This window comes from Cnephaeus nilssonii (assembly GCF_951640355.1).
Source record: "Cnephaeus nilssonii genome assembly, chromosome: 8".
In the NCBI taxonomy this organism is placed as follows: domain Eukaryota; kingdom Metazoa; phylum Chordata; class Mammalia; order Chiroptera; family Vespertilionidae; genus Cnephaeus; species Cnephaeus nilssonii.
Window position 1 is genome coordinate 26839324 of NC_137079.1, and position 19504 is coordinate 26858827.

Here is a 19504-nt window from a genome sequence, read left to right on the forward strand (position 1 = left end):
ATTGGAAATTTTAAGAAGGGAGGCAGCATGGTGAAATAGAAACTAGGGCACAAGGACTCTTGAGTTCTAGACCAGCTTTTTCCCAGCTGTGAGCTGTGGGACCTTAGGCAAGTCACTTGTCCTCTCTGGTCAATAAGAGGCTATGACATGACTTTTGACACTCTTTTCCACTCTAAAAGTCTATTCTTTGGATATGGATACCGGAGCGCTCACAATTTCTAAACCACACAACTTCTAATTGTAACTTTGATCCTTTGGGGAAAATGAATCTGCTTTATCTCTACTTTAGGACAGGATTTACAGGAAAATATTGTGGTGAAACCAAGGATTCGATGCCGTAAATCCCTGACGGGATTGTGAAATCAAAGGGCAAATCACTGTTCTTTTTATTGAGAATGCTATTGACTTTTAACTTTATTTAACTCATTAGTTTGCTAGGTAAATGGCAAAACTAATCTTAGAAAAATGCATTTTGATTAGAATCTAGTCTTAAATTTTAAAAAGTACCACATGAAGCACTTCCCAAGCCGCCTTCTGACCAGACACAAATACAGCAAAGGTCAAACCCTTCCTTATACATGTGCGTGCAGCTGATGCCTCGTTGCAGCTAAATTGGGAGACAACACCCGTTTCAAATATGGAAAAGGATGAATATTTATAGGTCACAATAACCCTCAGAAAGTAACTACAAAAGAGAACTTTAAAGCAAAGAAATTTTTCTTTCAAATGTATAGCAAGAAAAATCTTCTGTGGGCAATCTTGCCAGCTAATTCCAAGTGGACACGGCAAGACCCACGCAACCCTCCGTCACACATGTGAGCATGTGGGACAGACACATGCCTGGGCACACACGTGCAGGCGCACACACACACACTCGTTGACACACAACGGCATGCACACAGGAGTGGGCACACACACAACTGTCCTAATTGTTCTCACTCTTCAGATCTTTGTTATCACTCCACCTCCTCATGAAGCCTTCACAGAGCACATGGGCCCCCCTGAACTCCCTGTCTCTGAAAATCCATGATGTGTTCAGTTTCTGTTATATGGCTTAGAAGGTCATTGTTCTTTGTTATTTTATTAAGTGAATTTTATTGCCTTGCCTCTGTTACATTCCCAACAGCATCTAATAGAGCTGTGCACATGGTCAAGACTCAATTGATTAATTAAACCAGTACCAGCAAGTTTGTACTGGATTTTTCATTTCAAATAAAGACAAATTTTTACTCTTGCTCAGTCCTCCAATATTTCCAGTTCTGTGTGTGTGATTTTCAGCACGTACCTTAAACTTTTTCTTACATTAAAATGCTTTTAATGCATAATTCCTGGACACAGACAATGGGATGGTGAGGGCTTGGGGGGTGGGATGGGAGCGGATTGGAAGAGGCTAATGGGGGGAAAGGAGGACCTATATAATACTTTCGAAAATAAAGATTTTTAAAAATTGTCTTAATTTTTAAGAAAGTTTTTAGCTCAGCCAGCGTGACTCAGTGGTTGAGCATCAACCTATGAACCAGGAGGTCATGATTTTATTCCCGGTCAGGGCATATGCCCAGGTTGTGGGTTCGATCCCTAGTGTGGGATCTGCAGGAGGCAGCTGATCAATGAATGATTCTCTCTCATCATTGATGTTTCTATCTCTCCCTCTCCCTTCCTCTCTGAAATCAATAAAAATATATTTTTAAAAGCTTTTAAAATACTATTATCATACTTAGAAAAATTAATAATTCCAGATTTAAGTTTCCGTCTCTCAAGAACAGCCTAAATTTATAGCTAGATTGTCTAAAATAGGATATAACCCATAGCGGTGTGCCCCTTAAATCTATTTTAATTTCTTGTCACTGACTTGTTGAAAAGACTAGATCAGTTTTCCCCAAGAATGTCTCATGTTTCGTATTTGTCCGGTTGCTGGCTTTTGGTGTCATTTAACTTATTCTTCTGTCTGCTGTATTTTCTGAAAATTGGAAGATACAACTATAATTCCTGTTTAATATTTTTGACAGAGTACACCAGAGATGATGATGCATAGTTTATGCTGTATTGTACAAGGAGACATACTATCTGTATGACTGTTAAGAATAATCCCTGGGTTAAGATGATGACAGCCTGATCTCTCCACCTGTCCAGTGATAAATTTAGTGGTATAGCCTGTGTCCATCACACACAGCAGCTATAAAGACTCTTACCCTGGTCCCTTTAAAGCTGGTCTATCACCAGCTACATTAGAACCCTGTAATTTCCAAAGAGCTGTATCTCTGTGCTGGGATAGGCCTTTCTGGTTGTGTCATAATTCTTTCATGGAAGCACCTCCTACTTTGTATTAAAGTGTATTCATTTATTTAATAGCCATGGTGACTGTCATTTGTGTTTAACCTGACACATATTCCTTCTTTGTATTAAGACTTTCTGCTCAGTATGGCAATAAAATGATAGTGAACATAGAAGTAACATGATTTCCTTGGTTCACGGACAATCTTAGGTTTGGGAAAAGTAGCCGGGGGCAGCAATACATCCACAGGTGTACGCTGTCTCCCCTCCAGGCAGAGTAAGCACGTGGGGAAAGCAGCCTGGCCTATTGTCAAGTCAGACGTGGCCCTGAATGCTCGAAGAGGGTTCCAGCTTTGGGCAACAAGAGGAGATCCACGCAGGTCAGAGGAGCCGCAGTCTCCAAAGGGAAATCACAGAGAGAAGGTTGTGAGCTGTGAAGATGAGCAGCCTTCCAAACATCCTCTTCACCTGCAAAATCCCACCCTCGGAGGATGGAGTGAGGAGGGGTCAGCCTTATGGTTTCTCCAGCGGGATGGATGCTCCTGCCACCAAGAAGGACCCAGTGAGAATGTGTGGCTGCCCCTCAACAAGTCTGCTGAGCATGCGCCTTCACAGGCCTGTGCTCCAAACTCACACCCTCAAGAGGGTTCTAATTTTTCACAGGAAGGTTTACAGGTGGTTTGATGGGGAAAATACTACATTGGTCTGTCCCACACATTATAGGATGCTTAGCATCCCTACCCCCAGGCCTTACATGACAATAGCCCTTTTAAACTTTTCCAAACACCAACTAGAAATAGTGTGTAGGTGTGTGTGTGTGTGTGTGTGTGCGCGCGCGCGTGCATGCACACATGTGTGCATTCGTGTAAAAGGCATGTAATAGCATTTCCAGTTCAGAATGGCTGGTACTGCTGGAGGGTTCAGATAATAGTTCCAGTCAAAAGGGGGGATGAGCGAGGGGCCATGCTCAGTTGGTGTGCTCCTGTTCTTACTGCCTAGCCCCTCACCACACACAAGAGGCACACCCTAGGCCTTGGGAAAGGTTGGATGGAGTGGGGACATCCCAATATATGCTCTCTAGGCCCTCAGATGGTGCCTCCGTGGTTCTCAAAGTCAACATCTTCCTTCTCCCGCCTCTTGCACCTCCCTCCACCTGACTTTGCCCTGATGAATGTGGTGAAATGCCTTCAATAGTGTTGGTGAGGGTGTGAAGAAAATGAAACGCTGGTGGACTGTGAGTGGAAATGTAAAACGATGCAGTCACAATGGCAGTTCCTTAAAAAAATAAAATTAGAATTACAACAAAACCCAGCCATTTCACCTCTAGGTATATACTCAAAAGAATTGAAATCAGGAACTCAAAGGTATATTTGTACGCTCTTATTCACAAAAGCCAAAAGGTGGAAGCAACCCAGCCCAAGTGCCCACTGACAAATGAATGGACAAATAAAATATTGTATATACATACGATAGACTATTACTCAGCCTTCCAAAGCAAAGAAACTCTGACATGCTACAACATGGATGAAACTTGAAGACATTTTGCTAAGTGAAATGTGCCAATTGTAAAACGAGAAATACTGTATTAATCTGCCTATCAGAGATACCAGAATAGTCAAATTAATAGAGACAAAGTGAAAAAGTGATTACCAGTGCAGGGGGAGAAGCATGAAGAGTTTTTGTTTAATGGATGCAGTTCCAGTTTTGCAACATAAAAGAGTTCTGTGGATGAATGGTGGTGCTGATTGCACTATATTGTGAATGTTTTTAATACTACTGAATTTTATAATTAAAAATAGTTAAGATGATAAGTTGTGCTATATGTATTTTACCATCACTAAAACTGTTTTTTGGTTAATCCTCACCTGAGGATAGTTTTTCCATTGCTTTTTAGAGAGAGTGGAAAGGAGGGGAGGAGGGAAAGAGAGAGAGAGAAACATTGATGTGAGAGAGATACAATAATTGGTTGCCTCCTGCACTCATCCCAACTGGGGCCAGGGGTGAACCTGCAACCCAAGTACATGCCCTTGACTGGAAATAAAATTCTCAACCCTTGGATGTACAGAGCGACACTCTAACCACTGAGAAACACCAGCCAGGGCCATTAAAACTTTTTAAAAATTAAATATTGAATTGGTTTGATAGTAAAAAAAGAAAAAGTATTAAGTAACAACCAATCCAATGTAAAGATAGAAAGATAAAACAGCAGGTACTTCAATCACAACTATGAGAGGGAGTAAAAACACTTTAAAACAGAGTAATTCAAATTCAATACCTCTACATGGTGTGCCACATAGTGCCTTATGCTCCAGTGTGAGATAGACAAGGAAGAATTAACATGGGGTAATAGAAACCATGGTGAATCAACGCAATGGAGATTATGAAATCTCTAAAAGTATACTTCAAGACTATGGAACATCAAAGTCAAGGAATGTTGCTAATATGGTGTTTTGAGAAACCAGAAAAATACAAAATTGCAAGGTAAAATTGAAGTGTAAAAAATTATATGTGGCCTGGTCAGTGTGGTTCAGTGGTTGAGCATCAACTTATGAGCCAGGAGGTCATGGTTTGATTCCCAGTCAGGGCATATTCTTGGCTTGTGGCCTCAGTCCCCAGCAGGGGACGTGCAGGAGGCAGACGATCAATGATTCTCTCTTATTCTCTCTCTCTCTCTCTCTCTCTCTCTCTCTCTCTCTCTCTCTTTCTCTCTCTCTCTCTCTCTCCCCCCTTTCTCTCTGAAATCAATAAAAATATTTCTTAAAAGAAAAAGTATATATGCATATAGGCAAGGACTAGAAGGGAAAATGCAAAAATAAAAGTAGTTCATTTGTTAGGGCACAGTTCTTTTTTCTGCTTTAAAATATGTCTTTTAAATTGTTAGGATACTATTTATACAACAAATAAGAAGATAATAAATTTGAGTGGAATAAAACAGAATTTCCAAAGGGTTCCCTCTCAGAAAAGGAATTGCTCCAAAAGGTACAGATCACAATTTCTGACAGAAGCAATAAGTTTATTTTTAGTCTCAGCTACAATGAACAAATGGAAACTGTTGATGAGAAAAGACAACAACGGTTGCGTTAGGTTTGCCTGGCCACCCTACGCCATGTTCTCCTATTCCGATTGCTCTAATTCCTTCCCCATGTGACACTTAGTCCTGGGGATCTCTGTGTGCATGTTTTTCTAAAAAGCTGGACTGACTGCTGGGGGCAGCCTATTTCTCTTACCTTTGCAGTGCCTAGCACAGTGCCGGGTTCCCACTCAAGTTTCTTGCCCGAGGAACGCTAATTAAAGACAGCCTGCTGAGGTCGCCTCCGACTACCTGCCATTGCTTTCCGCTAACTAATGTATGAAACAATGCTGGTGTGTGAGCTACATCACAGAGACATGCACCAGAAAGCAAGCCTACAAGAGTTCACGAGCATTGCACCCGTCAGCGAGGCCCATGCTCCAGAGTCTCATGCCTGGCATGTGTCATTCTGCTGATGAGCAGCATAAACTGGGGGGACCGCAGAACCCCTTTTCAGTGTGGCTTGATGTGGATGACATGGTTCGCTGTATTATGGCTCAGCATGGCCCTGGAAGCTGAACATGTCCAGACCCACAGAGAGAAGCCTGTGGGTGCAGCCAGCTCTGGGCTCCAGCGTCGCGCTACAAAGGAGGGCATCCAGGCTCCTCCTTTTCAATCAAGTCCTCTTTTTCCGTCTGGTCATCAGCTTCAGTAGATGGGGGACTTAGATGGGAAGCTTCCTGTCCCTTTCTTTTCTTTCTTTCTTTTTTTTTTTTTTCCCGTGCACCGTTCCCGGAGGTACTGCAATACCGGGTCGACGCGTGGAGTGGACGGAGCAAGCTCCTATTCCAACTCCCAGCTTCAAAAATCCATTTAATATATTGTCCTCGGATAGAGGACGTATCAGATATTAAACTGATAAGAACAGATACTACGCTTGATCTTAGCCAAAAGGCCGAGAAGCAATGTGTCCCTTTCTTTATGGTACAGAACACAGAACAAATACGGCATCTGCAAATTTCAAAAGATCGAATCCTTAAGATTTTCCTGTGTTCCCCAGTAGTGGCTGGAGAAATAGCCCTGCAGTTCCAAACACGCACACGATGATAAAGATCCAAAGAAATACTCTGTCCACCACCATGGCCACATATTTCCAGTCATCTTCTACCTGAAAGCCAAACAAAACAAACAAAAAAAATCAAATCAATTTTTAAAAATCAAAATCGTAGGAAATGTGCTCCGTTTTGCAAATAAGCTTCTTCCTTTTCAAAGAAAATGCTCCTGGCAAATTCTAAAGCAAATATTGGTATTATTTTGGTTAACTCTACAGAGCACGCAGAAGAGCTTTTGTTTTGTCTGAAGAGGGTGGATCCTCACACCCCGTGAGTGCTTTGGGCAGCTGGCTACAGAGCAGGCAGACCTCAATAAGCCAGGATTCCGTGGGCCACAGAGGACCGTTCCGGACTGCAAGGAGCACTCCCAAGAAAGAGCTGCTCAGAAAGTGCGGTTCTCGTCATTGGCACCAGTGGATACCTGTCCCCTTGGCAAGTCTTGGGAAATGGGTTTGAGGCAGGGAGTGTAGGACATGCAGCATGATGGAGGACCCCCTGATTAGGACAGGCAGCCCTCTCGACCTCCAGATCGTGCTGGTGACGGAGTGTTCATTGCCTTCCTCACAGCCTTCCAGTTTTTGACCTCCTAACTTCTGCCCAAATCTCCCTGTTTGTGTCCTGAGAGCCCCCCCTGGTGGTGATCAAGTCAACAGCAACTCTCCCCTAGATTTTAGGAAGGTGTCACCATAGAGGGGAGTTCTGGGCTCACTTGTCCTGTGATGCACCCCACCCCCACCTGAGTGACACGCAGTCACAGTATCTTCCCCTGTATCACCAGGGCAGACTTTAGATCTTGAACTATCCTTTCGCTAGGAGATACGATGCTGGTAACTGCAATATGAGGTCAAAATCAGGCGCCCGGCATGAGTTTTCAGATGCCCTCAACTTGTCATCCTTACGATATGGAAAGTGGGTGTGATTTTCTTGATCTCTCTCTTTGGAGGACGGAGGATGCCCATGGTACTATAGTTAGACTCTAAGCATCGGGAGCAGAATACGTTGATGCTAAAAATATCCCTGGGGCTCATTCAATCAGCACCTACATCCCTCTGAAGTAGAATAAGCAGGACTGAGCTGCGGAGGATTCACCCCCACCTTCCTCCCACCACCCTCAGATTGCAAGCTGCTCTACAGTCATTTCTCTTTCGCCTCCGGGGACAGCGTTCCCCTCTCCACCTCTTGTCTGACACTGTTTCTTGTGCAGGAGCTCTTAGTCTCATTAACCAAGGTGGCCCTGAACGTTTATTTTAACCAGATTTCACTTGAGTTAACATTGCTGGAGGTGGAGGTTTGCTCTGGGGCTACCTGACCCCAGGTCAGTCCTCCCATAACCGTGGAATAACAGAACTGGGTCTTAGAGTAATGCTGCCTCTCTTGTAAACAGAGCTCACTCTGAAGATCTGACCATGTCTATAAAGCGCCTCTAGGCCTGCTGCAGGTGGACAGGCTAGAGGAGACATGCATTTACCTCCTTTGTTTCATTTTGGTTCTTCATATTTTCTGCTATGAATTGAACACTGTTAATCACATCTTCGACTTCAGGTGGGTGCTCCGCATCTCCTGTCATCCACTGTAAAGGCTGATGACTTAATCTTCTCTTGCTGGTGGCAAGCTGATGTGATTTATGGCAGTGGCAGCATTCTTTCAGAAGTTTGGGTTCTTTGCGATTATCAGACTTGCCTTTGGTAGGCCTGCCGGAAATGCTTTTGGGGTTTGTATCAGAACGTGTCTTCCTCATCTTATCCAGAGGTCTCTTCATCATCAGGATCTGGGGCAACAGCTGGAGGAACACGGTCTTCACCCACTTGCGCATGGTGTGTGTTGTTGGGGTGCGATAGTGTATGTTCAACACAAACACAGTCACTGCAATGGACAGGGTGACAAAGATCATGGTGAACAGTAGGTACTCACCCACCAGTGGGATCACAAGAGATGTGGATGGGATGATTTCTGTGATTACCAGCAAAAACACGGTCAGAGAGAGCAGAACTGAAATGCAAAGCGTCACTTTTTCACCACAGTCAGAAGGAAGGTAGAAGACCAACACAGTTAGAAATGAAATAAAGAGACAGGGGATGATCAGGTTAATGGTGTAAAACATCGGCAATCTTCTAATGTAAAAAGAATAGGTTATATCCGTGTATATCTCTTCACAACAGTTGTATTTTATGTCATGCTTGTAGCCAGAAGCATCAACAATTTCCCATTCACTGTTTTCCCAAAAATCATTCATATCCACTTTAGATCCAATGATCAGAAGATCAATTTCAGCTTTGTCATATGTCCAGGAACCAAATTTCAGGGAACAATTTTGATGATCAAAAGGGAAAAATGTGATATCCATAGGGCAGGAACTCTTAAAAATAGCTGGTGGAGTCCAGGTTATCATGCCATCATATTTAAGAAGAGCTTTTGTCTTGCCTTTGACTTGGAAGTCACCAACAGCACTGCAAGATAAATCAGACACCATTAGTAACATCCCCTTTGCTATGTAATGGGTCAGCATGTACCAAAGGCAACTTTAGAGATGCCCATACTTGTTATAGAGAACAATGTCAGGCTTCCAGATCTTATCTGCAGGAACACGAATAGTCTCAATGCCATCGAATTCCACTGGGTCCCAGCGCAGTTTGTAATCATTCCAGATCTAAAAGAAGTAGAAGTCAGCTTTTAAAATTTTTTTCTTAAAAGTACTGTTCAGCAGTACTTTTGAAAAATTAAGTTCTTAACTGAAGAGTACATTGAGTTCTATAAAAAATTGGGAGATTAAATCAACAAAATAGGGGGATAAGTAGCTGAGCTGATTTTGGAAAATATAAATTATCTAATAAATATTGATTATTAATTAGCTGGCCATGGTTCTAGGCTCAACTTCCATGTTCCATGTACTATATTCACATTGGAGTACAACTAATTTTTAAGACTGAAAAGGTTGTTCAAGTGTGTGATGATGAGTTCGTTACAAAACCTGAGTAAAAGATTAATACAAGGAAAAAAAGCAAAATGGTATAACATAAAACCAGCTGGTGGGACCCTAACCCACATGCTCTCATGCTTAGCTACTGACTTCTCCAGGATTAGTTGAGCAGGATCAAAGAGAGGGTCGGCACCTGACTCTGGAGCTCAAGCTACAGATGAAAACAGAAGATTTGAGAGCAGAAATGAGAAAGGACAGAGTTTCTGTCTCAGAGAACCTTGTCACTAGGTTTCTGCACCTGTGGAGCTTGCATCAAGCCAGCTATTAACAGAGCTGAACTTTGAGCTTTGGAGAAAAGTGATATTATATGCTCTGTCAGAAGCTGGAGATGGAAAGAGGGGATGCTACTGGATTTTTATCCATTAGGCATTGTTAGGCTGACACATGAGTAACACAGGTCCAAGAAGACATGTGATGTAGACACATACGTGACGTAGCCACAGATTGGTTTCCATGATCTGGTTTACTTCATCCTGGGAAGAAGAAACAATATTTTTAGCCTCAAATGTATTGTTAATAGAGGTGGGTCTTAGAACAAGAATTACTACTAAAAAGAGCCAAATCTGAGTTATTTGTGCTTAATAGAGGAAAACAAAGAAGATTGAAAAGTCAACTTGTAAAAAGCAGCCAGAAATATGATACTCCACGTCTGATCTCAACCCTGTTGACTTTGAAAGAAAATGTGGCTTAAAGACTGTCTTTCAAATGTGATTTAAGACTCACCACTTCTGAGAAGCCTTTCTGATCACCATAGCTTGTAAAGGTTTCTGAGCCCATGAAAGGAAAGAAGGGAGAAAAGAGGGAGTGTGGGAAGGAGGGAGGGAAAATACCACAGATGGTGATAGGTATCTGAACCTGGTTCATTGTTTTTACGGTCTTTTCCATTTCCTGAAAAACCTCCCTTCATCAACACTCTACAGCAAGCATGTCAAACTCAAAGGCTAACACGGACCAAATAAACAAGGTATGCAGCCTATAGGCCACGAGTTTGACATGCTTACATAGGCTCTGAGTCCTGAGCCCAATTGCCTTTTGAAATGTCAGCCTCACCTCACCATGGAGTTCTCCAGCTGCAACCTGCCACTCCCCCACAGCACATCACCCAAGCCATTGCTGATTGCTTCAATCAATGTCTACACAAATATTTACTGAGTACCTACTATGTGCTCTATAATGCTGGGACTACAGTAGTAAACAAGATGGGAAAAATCCTTACCTTCGTGTGTCTTAGCTGTTATTGGGGAGATAGAAAATCAATAATCCTATATAATAAAGAGGTAATACGCAAATTAACCCTTATGCTGTAATGCCGTCACAAGATGGAGGCGCACACAGTGGGGGCTGGGCCAGCTGCTTCGTGTGCCTGCCACTGCAGTTCCCGTGGCCCCATGGGGGGGAGGGGGAGGGCAGGAGGCCTGGAGGCCTGCTCTGCATGCCTGCCACTGGAGTTCCCTCAGCTCTGCCAGTGGGCAGGGCCCGGCTTCTGTTCCACGCGGCTTCCACTGGGGTGACCAGGCCAGCAGGGAAGGGCAGTTGGGGGTGATCAGGCCAGTAGGGGAGGGCAGTTGGGGGCGATTGGGCCAGCAGGGGAGCAGTTAGGCGTCAATCAGGCCAGCAGGGGAGTAGTTAGGGGGTGGTCAGGCTGGTAGGCAGAAGCGATTAGGAGCCAACAGTCCTGGATTGTGAGAGGGATGTCCGACTGATGGTTTAGGCCCAATCCTGCAGGGCAGTCGGACATCCCCCAAGGGGTCCCAGATTGGAGAGGGTGCAGACTGGGCTGAGGGACACTCTCCTCCCCCAGTGCATGAATTTCGTGCACTAGGCCTCTAGTGTGTTCATAAGCAGCTACCAACTCTCAGAGGGAAAGCTATTGAAGACACATCCAGAGCCTGCAGCAGCCTTACAACACAACAGCCTGAGGTTTAGTGATGGTTACTCAGTAACCTTGCTAAGCTTCCTTCTACAAATGGGTTTGTGTCAAGTCATGGTAAACCTCAGGGTTCTAAAAGGTCAACAAAAAGAGTTACATTCATGGTTTCCTATTGGTCAGAGAAAGCAAAGAAATGGATTATCCATTGGCCAAGCAGTCCATGGCTTGACAATTACCCAAACGTAAGGTTTGTGCCTTCTGCTCATTAGAGGGTCACCTTGTGACCTACAGATTTCAGCAGAGAACATGTCAATAAATCTATTGGCTGTCAGTCAAAAATAGACAAGCTCTGCAGTCCAGAAAGGTCTTGGAGGTAACCATCATAAGCATCTTCTAAAGACTGCTTCCTTCTGCACATTAGTACATTGTGTTCAAAGAATTAAAATCAGGTGTTGATATTGTCCTGACATTATCCCTACTTTCCCACTTACACTTCCACAGGCTGGTGACGCTCCATGTGATATGGACATCTTCAGAGGTGTTAGCCAACTTTATGGATCAAGACTTGGTCTGGCAAGTCCTGTTCTATGTCCAATTCCAGACCACACCAGTGGCTATGGGGCACTGTCATCAGACAGCCCAGCTGGAGAGGCCAGAGACCCACAATACCACTCCACATTCCTGGGACCATTAACCTCCATCTTTGTCTTGGGGAAATAAATTAGATGATACCCCACCTGCATTAAAGAATTTGAGTTACAATTTCAAAGGGATTAACTTCTAGAGCAGCAGAGATTGTGATCAGAAAGGCCAGGGGTGCTACATTTTGCAAGGCCTTTGTCATTTTAGATATGCCAGGTGATCAAAAGCACTGGAGAGGGGCTTTGTCCTGGATCCGTGTGTGTGTGTGTGTGTGTGTGTGTGTGTGTGTGTGTGTGTGTGTGTTGGGGTGGCGGGGCTGGGGGGGGGGGAGAAGGGGGAGAGGCGGGAAGTGGACATACTCATACACCAAAAGATCATCCACCCAGTAAACCTGTGGCCAAGTCATTCTGTAAAACAGCAAATACACTCCATATAGAAATCTCTGGTGCTCTAAGGCCAACCTGGCAGCTCAGACAGCAACAGAGGGTGTAGAACCTTCTAGAAGGGAGTTGGTGACTGTGCATCCTGGCTGTACTGCATCACTGAGCTACCTCCAGAGCTCACCATGGCTCAGTGACAACAATGACTATGGTCCACGGGGACTTCTGGTGCCTCACATAAGAACAGATAGCCTTCAACACACCAATAAGAATGGTTATGTTGTCCAACCAGCGTGGCTCAGTGTCAGCCTATGAACCAGGAGGTCACCGGTTCGATGTTTGATTCCCAGTGAGGGCACGTTCCCTGGTTGCGGGCTGAATCGCCAGGGCGGAGTGTGTAGGAAGCAGTGGATCGATGATTCTCTCTCATCATTAATGTTTCTAACTCTTTCTCTCTCCCTCTCCCTTCCCTCTCTGAAATCAATAAAAACATATTTTTTTAAAAGAACGGTTACCCAGACTGGTTTGGCTCAGTGGATAGAGCGTCGGCCTGCGGACTGAATGGTCCCAGGTTCGATTCCGGTCAAGGGCATGTACCTTGGTTGCGGGCACATCCCCAGTGGGGGGTGTGCAGAGGGCAGCTGATCGATGTTTCTCTCTCATCGATTTTTCTAGCTTTCTGTCCCTCTCCCTTCCTCTCTGTAAAAAATCAATAAAATATATATTTTTTAAAAAAGAACGGTTATATTAATATCTGGAAGTCTTCCTTCTGAAGAGGAAAAATAATTACTAAAGACAAAGAGGGACATTAACATAGTCCACCAGAATGTTGGAATGATCCTGACACATCAAACAACAGAGTCTCAAAATACATGAAATACAAACTGATAAAGCTGAAAGAAGAAACAGACCAGTCCCCAATTATAGCTGGAGACTTCAGACCCCCTCCCAGCAACAAATACAACTACTAGAAAATAGTGTAAATATAGAAGTTCTGAAAAAATAATCAACCATAAGATTAATTGACATATATAGAACACTCTACTCAAAACAGCAGCAGACACATTTTTCTTCATATTATGTGCCATAATACAAACCTCAACAAATTTAAAATAATTGAAATTATGCAGTGTGCTTTCTGACCATAATGGAATCAAACTAGAAATCTATAACAATTGCTTCTTGGCCTTTTGGCTAAGATCAAGTATAGAAATCAATAACAAAAAGATATGGGAAAACCTCTAAATCCATGAATATTAAACAAGTCACTTCTAAATAACCAGTGATCAAAGAGAATGTCTCAAAGAAAAAATTTTAAAATACATATAAATGAAAACATATCAAAATATGAGGGAAATAGCTTAAAACAATGCAGAGAAGAAAGTTTATAATATTAAATACTTACAAAAGAAATGAGAAATGGTCTCAAATCAATAACCCAAGTTTCTATTTCAATAAGTTAGAAAAAGAAGCACAAAATAAACCCAAAGAAGCATAAGGAAGAAAAAAATAAATGTAAGAGCAGAAATGAAATTGAAATGGAACACAATAAAGAAAATTAATAAAAAAAAACTAATTCTTTGTGGGGACAACAAAATAGATAAACCTCTAGCAAGGTTGACAAAAATAAAAAGAGAGAAGACACAAATCACCAATATCAGGAATAAAATAGCTATCACTACAGATCCTGTAGCCATTAAAAAGAATAGAGAATACAGTACTAAGAATAACTTTATCATACATTCAACAGCTTAAAAAAAAGACCAATTCCTCAAAAGCCACAAACTATCAAAGATGAAATCGATCATCTGAATAACCGATATCTATTTTAAAATGAATGTATCATTTAAAAACTCCCAGAAAAGAAATGTCCAGTTCCAGTAGGTTTTCCTGGAGAATTCTACCAAATATGTAAGGTAGAATTAATAGCTTGGACCATGAGGCAACACTGAGAGAAGAAACCACAGGCTAAGGACGGTGGAATAGAAAGATAGAATGAACCTTGGCCAATGTCACCATGCGTGGTTTATGTTTTTAGCATCACAGTCCATGTGATTGACATCCCCTGGAGCTGTGTAGTGCATGACCCGAGCAACTATAACATGTGGGGCAACTGCTGACACCACGGAGTGTCACCTGGTGTTAGCCTCCTGGACTGTTAACCTTCAGATTTCTGTTACATCAGAAAGAAAGAAACTTTTTTATTTAAGCTGTGTTTTTTGTTCAATCTCTGATAGCAGCCAAATGCAAATGTCAAAATCTCTATTCAGCAGTCCCCTACCCCGCATCTTCAGAACAATGCCCTGGAAGGATCTATCCGTCAGGGATTTGAAGTGATGCTGTACACTGAGGTGGGCCTCCTCACAGATTCTAGGTGAATCTCAGTTCAGCTTTCCATTCATAAGAACCCAATCCATACAAATATGGCTTCCAGTCCAGTACTAAGCTATCTGGGGGAGGGCAAGAGTATGGGGGGGAGGAATCAGAATAGGAACGAAATAAAAATTTATTAAAGGAACGAGTGGCCCCCTCCAGGTGAGAATTAACATCTTTTTTCTTTCTTTCTTTCTTTCTTTCTTTCTTTCTTTCTTTCTTTCTTTCTTTCTTTCTTTCTTTCTTTCTTTTTTCCTTTCCTTCCTCCCTCCCTCCCTCCCTCCATTTCTTCCTTTCTTCCTTCCTTCTTTCCTTCCTTCTTTCCTTCCTTCCTTCCTTCCTTCCTTCCTTCCTTCCTTCCTTCCAAACCAGTACACACACACTTCCAACCTGGGCCCAAAACTACAGGGCCAGGCCAGGTCAGCCTAGTCCACAGGGAAGCATGGGTTGGGGAAACACGGTGGGGCCTGACTTCACTTCTGTCATTAAGGTCTTTCCCCAGGGGTACCTAGAGAGAAACCACTGTTCCACCCAGAGCCGAGTCCAGGAGAAGGAGGGCTCCTTCCCATCCGTGGGCTGGGATTGATGTGGTGAAGGTGGCTCTCTCCTTCTGTGCACTGTTGTCTCAGGAACTCTCCCTAACACCCCTCTCTGGAGATGCTTCAAACTTCCCTTACTTCCTAAGCCTGCCTATTCCTGGAATTTGGTCCAAATCCTGCGCCTCAGGCCAGACCTACTCTCCCTCCACACCCCCCCCACCCCGCCCCATGCCTTGGAGCCCAGAACCCACCTCTATGTTAGAGTACCAACCACCACTATCTCCTTTTCCAGCAACGAGGGCATGAAGAGTAATTAGTCAAAAGAAAGGACTCTAGTCCTATTTGCCCTTGAACATGGTAGCAATAAATTAAAATAAGAACTCCAAATTCCCATCTGGTTTTCCAGGTCTGAATGGAATCCTATAAGAAAGAAGATGATTTTTTTTCTTTCTTATGTAGCATAGAAGCCATAAAGCAATTTTTTGTATGGAGTAAAAAGAGCATAAGCTTTGACAGTATGGAGTTTCCTCAAAAAGTTAAAAATGGAACTCCCATTTGACCCAGTAATCCCACTTCTAGGACTATATCCCAAGAAACCAGAAACAGCAATCAGAACGGATATATGCACCCCTATGTTCATAGCAGCACAATTTACAATAGCTAAGATGTGGAAAATGCCTAAGTGCCCATCAGCAGATGAGTGGATTAAAAAACTGTGGTACATCTACATAATGGAATACTATGCTGCTATAAAAAAAGAAGGAACTTTTACCATTTGCAACAGCATGGATGGAACTGGAGAGCATTATGCTAAGCGAAATAAGCCAGTTGGAGAAAGATAAATATCACATGATCTCACTCATATGTGGGATATAATGATCAACATAATTTGATGAACAAGAATAGATCCAGAGACAAATGGTGGTGGTAGGGGGTAAAGAGCAACCAAAGGATTTGTAAGCATGCATATTAGCATAACCAATGGACACAGACACTGGGGCGGTGGGGGCTTGCTTGGGGTGGGAATGTCTGGGGGGGGGTCAATTGGGGAAAAAGAAGACAAATGTAAAACTTGAGACAATTAAAAAAAAAGAAAAAAAAGAACACAAGCTTTGGAGTTAAATGGGGCTGATTCAAATAGCAGTTCCACCGCAATTGTAAGAGCTTGGGAAAGCTCTTAACTGAGCTTCTAGCTCCTGGGCCGTCAAATGCAGCCGATGGCCACCGTGCAGACAGTGCCTGGTGCATAACAGGTCACAGTGAAGTTAGCTCGCTTTGTCTTCTCCCTTCCACTTCCCCTTCACCTCCTTGTTTCATAAACTGGCTCTAAAAACACTTCCAGAAAACAATCCTGCGTTAATGTGAATAGCTGTAGCATGGGTGGGGAAAGAGCCTCTCCCACAACCGGACGGCCTCGAAGGGCCAGCAGCCATGAAGAGTGCTGTCTGTTTATACTTTTTAAATTCCCATGTTTCCCATGTGCAGTAAGTAGAAGAATGTTCGGGGGCTCTGACCCCTCAGAGTCGGGGCTTCTTGAGGCACAGGTGGTGGATTTGAGGCACTTACCACATTGGCCAGCTGTGTGATGGCCACTTCAAAATGCACCGTGACGGGGTCAGACACATTTTGCACGGGCCTGATGAGCTGGTTATAATGTGAAAACAGCTTGTGAAAGAGTCGCTCCTCGGACGCACAGCCTGCGCCATCTGCATGCCAAACACAGGGGCAAGTTAGGGAAGCAGAGAGGATGCTGGGGGGTCTCTGGCGGCTTCCATCACTGGGGGATGGGACAGTGAGGAGTCCAAGACAAAAAACGGGAATGCTTACATCTCAGGACTATAGCAAAGGAAATAATGTTAGTAAACGCATTTTTAAGGTCTAAGGCACCACAACTATCAAGAGGGAGACATAGCTCTAATGTTGGCTTATGTCACTGAAAGTAGCTCACAGTCTTAGGGATCCAGTAATTAAGGGATAGTCCTGCCCTTTCCTGTCAAAATACTGATCCACCTGACCTGTTTCTTCACCGAACAAGGTGTCTAGCTGTGAACTGAAAGCGCTAGTGAGATCATTAAGGTCTTAACAAGCCATACTCTTTCTTAAAATCAACTTTGAAATTTAGTTATTTTTGGAGATTTGTGAGAATGCAAGGCTTTTAAGGCAAAATTACTTACTAGTAAGCTGCTTTTTAAAATAATGCAAAATTGGTTCTTAAATAATAGCATTTTCAGTTGCTTAATTTTAGACACTAGTTTAATGCCTATCTCTTTGTGTTTTTCTAAGAATGCATTGAAAGTAGGTTATTTGCTTTCATTTGCTATAATTCACTTCATTAATACCCCCCCTCTATGTTTTCCCTCATAGATTTCAAATTTGACAGCTGAAATATTATTCTACCAATTTCTCAACGATATTTATACCCTGAAAGAAAAAATAATTAAATAAAGTGAAAAACTAATTAGGTAAAAATGAACAAAGGGCCAGGTGTTATAATATTGAATAAAAAGAGTCGTTTGACAAAAGCTTTTGGGAACACTGAAATTCCAGCAGAAGAGAACAATTTTAAATGTAAAACATCATTCTTGACAGCATAATTAATAATGGTAGAAACATTTCTATATAAAACAGACAATCAAAAAGCCTCCCCATTACCCATTCCCCCCCCCCCCCCCTTGAGACATTCTTTTCCCTTTGAGACATTTTAGAGAAACCCTCCGTGAGTCTCGAAGGGCAAATCCCTGCACAGCCGGCAGCACATGGCAGTGTGGTTTTGTTCAGGCAGAGCAGCTGTTGTCTGTTTCTAAGTCTCAACTTTTAAAATGAATGATCTTACTCTCAGGACATATTTCAGCATCATAATATGACATGTTTCCCAAAACAAAGATGACTACCTACAAAACGGAAGAGTTCGTACTCTGAGTAATAGGACCAGCTAACAAATAGATCCGTTTTGAAAAAGTATTAAGTACAAATACAAATAAATAAGTTGAACCCATCCATGGCACAGGTGGATAGGAAACTGCATCATCATCATTATTATTATTACCATATTTTAATTGGGAAAATAAAATAAAATAGGGTTTAGAATGTTTCACCATCCTCCCCATCCCACCCCCCAAATCCTATCCTCCACATTAAATGTAACCAATATAAAATAGGTTAACAGCTGTAACAAGAGTAATTCCTGTGCAGACACTACATATTTACCCGTAGAATATTTCATCTCCCTGCTCAACCAAGCACAACTAGAAGAGTAAATATATGTAACTAGAAAGAGATTATGAGATAAAACGGAAACAAAACCTACCTTTAAAGAAAGCTATGAATATACACAAGCAGAGACACAAACCACAGTGAAGGCATCCCTGGCCCTGGCTGGTCAGCATGATTAAAACACACTTTGATTTCTTTTTCTAGTCAAAGGACTGTGGAAAACAAAGAGCTGTCTGACAGCCACGCGCACCAGACCTTTAAATCATCAGAGTCGCACTGCAGTCCATGTGTGCCTTCTGCAAATAAAAACATTCACAAACAACACGGTGGTTCCCAGTATCCGAGACTGAGGCCAATGAAAAGGACAAATCAAAAGAACTGTCTGATGTCAGATGAGTCACCCCATTTCCTGTCACCCTAGATCACTTTTCATGTGAGATCCGTGAAGAAAAGCAGTGAGGGAACGCTAGGCAGACAGGACGGAGGGAGGATGGAAAACATTGCCCCAGCTCAGTAGGTATTTTTGTAACTCAGTCTTAACCTTAATTCTTAGGGGAATAAACACACATTTACTGAGCTCTGACCATAGGTAAAATGTATGCTAGGTCCCAAATAGTGTATTCTGATTCACTGAGTTCTCTCATCAAGGCTTAACCTTGTTATTAGAAAACTTTCTAAAATATGGTTCACTCTTTCTGTCTTCATAAGAGTGTCTTATAGAATTTTGTCTGACTGCAGGGCTTCTAGATTAGTGATCATCATTCAGATTAGTTGTCTGAAAGCAAGAGGAATGATCTGAACACAGGATGCCACCTGGACAGTTCTGTTTATTTAAACATCCTTGTCATCAAAGATAGATAGATGATAGATGATAGACAGATGATAGATAGATAGATAGATAGATAGATAGATAGATAGATAGATAGATAATTATTCAGCCAGGATTAAGAAGGAAATCCTGCCATTTGAGATAATATGAATGAAACTAAAGGACATTTACTAAGTGAAATAAACCAAACAGAGAAAGACAAATACTCTATGGCCTCGCTTATATGTGGAATCTAAAAAAGTCAAACTCATAGAAACAGAGTGGTTGCTCAGAGCTGGGAGGGGGGGG

The 19504-nt window shown here is 42.6% G+C and overlaps 1 protein-coding gene across 2 annotated transcripts; it reads right to left on the minus strand.

The window, feature by feature from the left end:
- Positions 1-6317: 6317 nt before the first annotated feature.
- Positions 6318-18560, minus strand: CHRNA6 (cholinergic receptor nicotinic alpha 6 subunit; the record flags this gene model as incomplete). Of its 2 annotated transcripts, XM_079779330.1 has the most annotated exons (6): positions 6318-6449; positions 7862-8840; positions 8931-9040; positions 9799-9843; positions 16741-16880; positions 18482-18560. In XM_079779330.1, the coding sequence occupies 6 exons, from the start codon at positions 18558-18560 to the stop codon at positions 6318-6320; spliced, it is 1485 nt and encodes a 494-aa protein (XP_079635456.1). The 2 variants fall into 2 exon arrangements, with proteins under 2 accessions (XP_079635456.1, XP_079635457.1); XM_079779331.1 differs by lacking the exon at positions 9799-9843.
- Positions 18561-19504: the final 944 nt, after the last annotated feature.